This window comes from Quercus robur, chromosome 8, assembly GCF_932294415.1.
Source record: "Quercus robur chromosome 8, dhQueRobu3.1, whole genome shotgun sequence".
In the NCBI taxonomy this organism is placed as follows: domain Eukaryota; kingdom Viridiplantae; phylum Streptophyta; class Magnoliopsida; order Fagales; family Fagaceae; genus Quercus; species Quercus robur.
In genome coordinates, this window is record NC_065541.1 from 9951020 (window position 1) to 9957655 (window position 6636).

The 6636-nt window shown below is 32.2% G+C and overlaps 1 protein-coding gene across 1 annotated transcript; it reads left to right on the forward strand.

Moving 5' to 3' along the window:
* Nucleotides 1-298: 298 nt before the first annotated feature.
* LOC126694528 (senescence-associated carboxylesterase 101-like) lies at nucleotides 299-5325 on the forward strand. Its single transcript, XM_050390856.1, has 4 exons — nucleotides 299-437; nucleotides 620-983; nucleotides 3628-4164; nucleotides 4440-5325. The coding sequence occupies exons 1-4, from the start codon at nucleotides 421-423 to the stop codon at nucleotides 5265-5267; spliced, it is 1746 nt and encodes a 581-aa protein (XP_050246813.1). The 5' UTR covers nucleotides 299-420; the 3' UTR covers nucleotides 5268-5325.
* The last annotated feature ends 1311 nt before the right edge of the window (nucleotides 5326-6636 follow it).

Sequence of the window (6636 nt, forward strand, 5' to 3'; positions counted from 1 at the left end):
TTTATATATATTTTTTCTTTAGACATGGAGAGCATAATGGAATATTTTTAGGTAGGAAAGGACTAGGCACCGTCCTTCTTTTGTCTTGTCTTTGTGGAGGATTTAAAAAGAGTGAATCGCAGCTCACCGTGAGTGATGGTGTGAAACAAAAGAATGTTTCTTTCAAAATAGTGAAATTGGTCCATTTCAATGCTTATAGTACTTACTTGGTAGCTCATTTATTTGAAAGATAATGTAGAAAATGACTTTGGGTTAAAGTAAAGCAAGTCAAGTAAACCTCCACGGTCTTTGACTTGTCGTCTTGTGAAATTTCCTGGGAAATTTCTGTACCTGATGAGTAGAACCATTCAATGCTTTATTCTTATATATGTGAGACTCAAGTTTGCTCAACATTACTAAGCAAATCTAAAGCTAGAGAGGATGACCCAAACTCAGTTGTAAGTGTAAATTAAAAAAAAAAAAAATCATTTTTTTTCTTCTTTATTTCCCTAGTTGTTTGTGTTCTTCACTTTTTCTCTCTTCCTTTCAAGTTTGTTTCTTGACCAAGAAATTCAATACTAAAGAGTAATGCATCATCATTTCTTTGCTAATTTTTCCTATGATTAATTCATGATGGCAGCTTTAGCAGGGGGTTAGAGTCGGCAAAGTTTGTGGTGAACCTTGATATCCTACAACATGCATGGACTGCAATTAGGGACCTATGCAAAGAAACCAGTCAAAATGAAGAACCATCTTCCTCAGTGAAATCCAAAGTTTTTGATGAGCTACCAAACTGTACCATCATTGCCTTTTTCACTTGGCCTGCCAATAGCAAAGACTATGCTCAGGGAAAAGGAGGAGGAGATTATGTTACATCATCAACTCTTGAGAATTCTTTTCCTCTCTTCAATTTCCTGTGCACCAAGGACAACCCAAATTTCTCCATTAACAAACCTGCATTTCAGCTTTTTAGCTCCATTAATCTCCCTTCCTTGAAATCAAAGGTACCTATATATATACTCTGAATTTTTAAAATTTTTTTTTGGTCATATATAGCAGTTGTAAGCATTAAGTTCGACCCATGTGTCTTCTTGTCGAGAAACTTGCACTTGCTAGCCTCAATGATTTGATCTAGCTCAATGTTCAACATTTGATTGAATTACTATTAGGGCGAAATCATATCTTTTTTTTTTTTCCTGCTGAATAAAAGACTTTTAAACCACACAAGCAACAATTGCCTGGGATGCCTCTGCCAAGATAACATTACCAAAACTTGGGGGGCCAAATCCCAGATCAAAAGTTGGATGAAATCTGATCGAGTTTCCTTTTCCCTGAACTTGTATATATAGAAGTCTAGCAGAAGCTCCCTCGCTATACTTTTACATGCTAGTTTTTTGACTGATGTGCTTGAGTTGCTAGATCAGTACTTATTTGCCATGGAACAGTTACTATTATTATTACTATCAAGGATTTAAATTAAATATCTATCCTTGAAATGATATCTGGTTGAATTGGTATAACAAAAATAATAACTCGTGTTGAGATATCATTATATTAAAAGAAAAAAAAAAGTATGATATTTTATTATTCTAGTTTTTTTTTTCTTTTTTAAATTTCTGGTATTTTCCGATGTATTGATCCGTAAACCTAATATATTTCAGTCTTTAAAAAAAAATTAAATAAACAAATCATTTTGCAATCTTTCACATATTTCTGATCGTATTCTCAGCCCAATTTTCAAGATATTGATATCACTTTTCATATCTAAACCAACACATTACAAGATGCTCCAAACAATGTGTCTAGACTATAATCACATATTCTTTTCCAACAAATTTCATAATTGTTAAGTGGGTGATTGCGAGTGATAGACACATTTGAAATTCATGAACTTGTCATTTTTTTCTTTACTACTCACTATTGACTATCTCAATAATTGCAAAATTTATTGTGAAAAAAAAAGTTATGTTCATAGCACTACTACTATTTTATCACAATCTTTTTTCATAATCATTGAGGTGACAAATTTTAAAAGGTAGACAAAAAAAAAAAAAAAATGGTATTAACATTTATACATTTATGAAATCTATTCTGGAAAAATATTTTGTCTAGTATTGTCCTGTTCCAAAACACTAACTTCTGAAATTTTTGTTTTGTATACTTTATCATTTTTTTAATGAAAAAAAGAAGAGGTTGGCCCTTGGGAGTGACTTGAGTTGGTGTCATTCACTTGAGTATGATTATAATGGCACTTTATGAGCCCATAGTTATGCACCTAGCCCCATCTGAATGTTATTTTATTTTATTTTTTTAGGAAACTTATCCTTTTTATTTAATAGAAAGATTTCCATTTTAATTTTTTATAGGCTTATCATTATCATTATTACATATCTCACTCTTCCATGTTAGTGGTGTCAATGGTTGATGATGTTGGCAATTACTATCAAATATATTCATAACTGTGTGTGTAAACTCTTGACTTTTATTTTGTAAATCAATTTATTTCTTCCTTCCATGCATGTTGGTGCTGCTAACTGTTCAGAATGATTGTTACACACACGCGCATATATATATATATATATATATATATGTGGAGAGAGAGAGTCTTTTTGTATTTTATAAGAATTAGATACATGAATTTGTATTTATATATAATTGACACAAAATTAAAAAGACATTTTGCAATAATTTCTTTTTTAGGAAAATTCCGCAAGAAATTAGAGTACATTAATTAATATCTAAAGACACTTGACATTAAATTATTAAACAATAGAATGATAATTGGCATCAAATTATTCGAAAATTTAAAAAGATATTTGGCACAAAATTGGAGTCCAAATATTTTAACTTGATTGAGTTTCCACTTTAATATAGTGTATATGATATATTATGGGTTTGAGAAACTTGTTTGATTTTACAATTTTACATATCCCAATTGTTTTAGTTGGAGTTTTTATTTTATTTTTAAAAAACTTTATATTCAATTGAAGCGTTTATTAGAATAGGGAAAATGGAAAAAATCAAATAAAATAAAACCTTAAAAGACATATGTCTCTAAACAATCAAATTAGAACATAAGCTTAATTTCTTATTTTCACATCTTGGTCAAATTGTAAGTTTTCCTGCAATATGGAATGTAATTTTTATAAATATGAGTCCCTTTTGGATTCATTTTTATCCACTAAAATTTTCGGATAACTGATTCCACCCGTTAGAACCAGTTGCCAAGTAATCTAGGAACGTTCACTCCTAACAAGTTAAGCAATTTATACTCTTGCCTAAAAGCACTCTCCACTTGTTATTGACAGATTAATTTCAAAAGTTGCACTTATTAGTATGAAGATGTTAATATTGATCTATGCAAAGTAAATTCAATAATAATATTAGTTTTAGATAATGTATAATTGAGCTGAAGTTATAAATTTTTAAACTTTCATAGATTTTGAATTCATTAGGAAGTTAATTTTATTAATTTTGGCATATTTGTATGTTTATATTTCCAGTACGGGTTAGTGACAAATATTCATAGTTGGCATAATAATATTTAACAATGTGTACAATATGCATGCCAAATATTTTTTTATTATTGAACTATGAGAATGTGACTTGGCCAGTTATAAACATTGTAAGATTCATATCATAATGCAGATTGACAATTCCAAGCCATTAATTATCACCGGAAACTCTCTGGGAGGATCTGTTGCCACTCTCTTCACCATATCACTACTAGAAAAATTCAATTTTTCAACCACCAAACACCCACTTTGCATCACTTTTGGTTCACCCCTTATTGGTGATGAGAATCTGCAAGAAGCCATATCTAAATATGCAGCATGGAACTCTCTCTTTTTGCATGTAGTTTCTGACCAGGATCTGGTTCCCAGAGTCTTAATTAATGGTTACCAGCCTTTTGGCACATTTCTCTTCTGTTCAAAGCTGGGTTGTTCTTGTTTTGAGGACCATCAAACCATTTTGGAGTTGTTGACGGCAACCAATTCAGGAACTCCTGAAAATCAAGATCCTAATAAAGTTTTTGAGTCCTATGGAACATTTGTGAAGGATCTCAACCGTAAGGTAATTTGCAAGGATACTATAGATGATGAGTCCTTAATTGATTTGACTACAACACCGTTACGGGCATGCATTATTACACAACTAGCAGCAATTGGACTGGTGCAATCACAGGTAACTCAGTTACAACTCTTTTTGGATCATATATAATTAGACTGCTTATTTGAGCTATGTCATTGTATGGTAAAGATAATGTTACACCTAGGCAATAGACTAAATAGAATAATAAAATGAATGAAATACTTACGTATTAAGTATTAATAACTAACCAAAGCCTTTATTGTTTCTTACATGGATAAACATTACTACAATTTGAAGTCTTTGTCTTTGTCCTTGTGATCTCTCAAAACTCCCCTTCTAGCCCAACTCATTTTTACAAGTCATTGCAGCAACAGCAAAACGTTGACATCAACATTAGCATAACAAAGACAGAAAAACGGGCAAAAATGATGGCAATTTTAAACCAGCAGGCTTTTGATCCCACCAAGGGGTTGAATGACATTAAAGTGTATATGGCCTATCTAGAACAGTATAAGAAGATGTCTAAAGAATATGAAGTTGGATACTATGATAAATACAAGAATGGAATTGATAGGAGTGATATTGAGCTGGTAAAGCATAAGAAATTCCTCAAATGTTACTGGGAAAAAATGGTTGAGCAAGCAGAGAAAATGCCTCAGACAGTAGGTGCCTCCCTTCGTCGTACCCGTACACTCTACGGGGGAACAAATTACCGAAGGATGATTGAACCACTAGACATAGCTGATTACTACAAGGAAGGCAAACATGACTACATAAATCAAGGAAGGTCAAAACATTACATAATATTGGAGCAATTGTTGAAAGAAACGGAGAAACCTTCAAGTGGTCCAAATGAATTGAAGAAAGAGAATGTGGCGTCAACTTTGACAGAGGATTCTTGCTTTTGGGCACATGTTGAGGAGGCTCACATTTCATGCAAATTGCTGAGTAGCGGAGAATCAAATGATATGGAGAAAGAAACAAACAAATTGATTGAGTTTGAAAACTATGTATACGGTTTGATGAAAAATTATGCAGTATCTTCTGAGATTTTCTTACTTGGAAGCAGCTTCATGGCATGGTGGAGAGAGTATAGAGAGATTAAGGGAACTTTTTATAGTTCACGTCTCACTTGCTTAATGAATAATGGCGAGAATTACAAGGAGTACGCTAAGGGCCGCCTGGTGATTACCTGAGGTTTATATGATTTTGATCACATATTTCAACATTTATGTGTGCACTTCCCTTTAAACATTTATGGTATTTTGAAGTCATTCCCCAATAAATTATAACTTAAGGACATCATCTTTTCAACTTTTTTATTATTTTTATAAAATTTTGGTGTCTTGCTTTTTCCATTTTTGGGTTGGATACTTGGATGTGAGCATATTTTGGATGAACATATTTCTCGTCAACAAGACCATTCATGATTTGCTAAACCCAAGAGTCTTAATTTGACCCCCCACAATCCTTCTGCAACTAAAATGGATTCACAAACTTAAAAGTTACAAGCCGTGTTTTTCAAAAGCTCAATATCATATATTAGAATTAGCCATATTAACAAACAATTTCGCTCAATAAGAATATTTTATTTTAATGTATTAAACTGTTAATTAAAAAATAAAATCCTTTCATCTTGCTCTTTACAAAACCGGCAAGGAGTTTTTATTTATTTTTTTTTATTTTTTATTTTTTTTATTTTTATCAACTAAAAAAAACGATGTCACATTGTTTACAAGTTCTTTTTCCATTTCACCATACACAACGAAAACAATCACATTCACAACCCTCGGCCCTCAATTTTCTCAATACTTTTAAAGGGTACATTATCTATGTCAAACTGCAACTCTTAAAAAAATATTCTCATTCTAGTCTACTAAGCCACTTGTTTCATAATCATTACAAAAGAAAAAAGAAAACAGAAACAAAGAATGGAAGAGAACAATCTAAAATGATAAAATTTACAAAATTTGTCAAGAAGAAATAGGTCTTAGAAATCATGCTTTGGAAAGCCAATTCAAGTTAATATCTAAATTGGAGAAGAATTCCTCAAAAGGCTCCCATAACTTGGCTCTCTCTTCATCACATACCACAAGCCTCAACTGCTTGAGATCAGTAATTGATGATGGCAACTGCTTACGCAATCTCAAGCACTCTTTCATGTGTAACTCTTTCAATTTATGCAACTCACTGATGCGTTTTGGCAACTTGAGAATGCTTAGACAGTCAGACATGTCAAAAATGCTTATGGAGGCTTCTAATATGACTCCGGCAACTCTGACAATTCGGTACAAGACCTAAGCCTTGGCACTTCTAAATTCACCAACTTTCCAATTTCTTCAGGCAGTTCAGACAACTATGACAATTGGTGATGTCGAGTTTTTTTAGGTGGAGAAACTCACACAACCATGCAAGCAATTCCACCAAATCATTGCAACAGTCAATGTTTATCTCCATTAGATCTGGAAATGAATCTGAAACTTGTATGGTAGAACCCCAAAAGTTTAACCAATATTACACATAAACAAAGATATTTTCTTCAAACTCCTCAATTGTACGAGGGTA

Bases quoted from the DNA above. Each gene is read 5' to 3' on its own strand.
- LOC126694528 (XM_050390856.1), top strand. The intron at 984-3,627 runs GTACCTATATAT...ATCATAATGCAG, and splicing joins TCCCTTCCTTGAAATCAAAG to ATTGACAATTCCAAGCCATT. The intron at 4,165-4,439 runs GTAACTCAGTTA...AAGTCATTGCAG, and splicing joins TTGGACTGGTGCAATCACAG to CAACAGCAAAACGTTGACAT.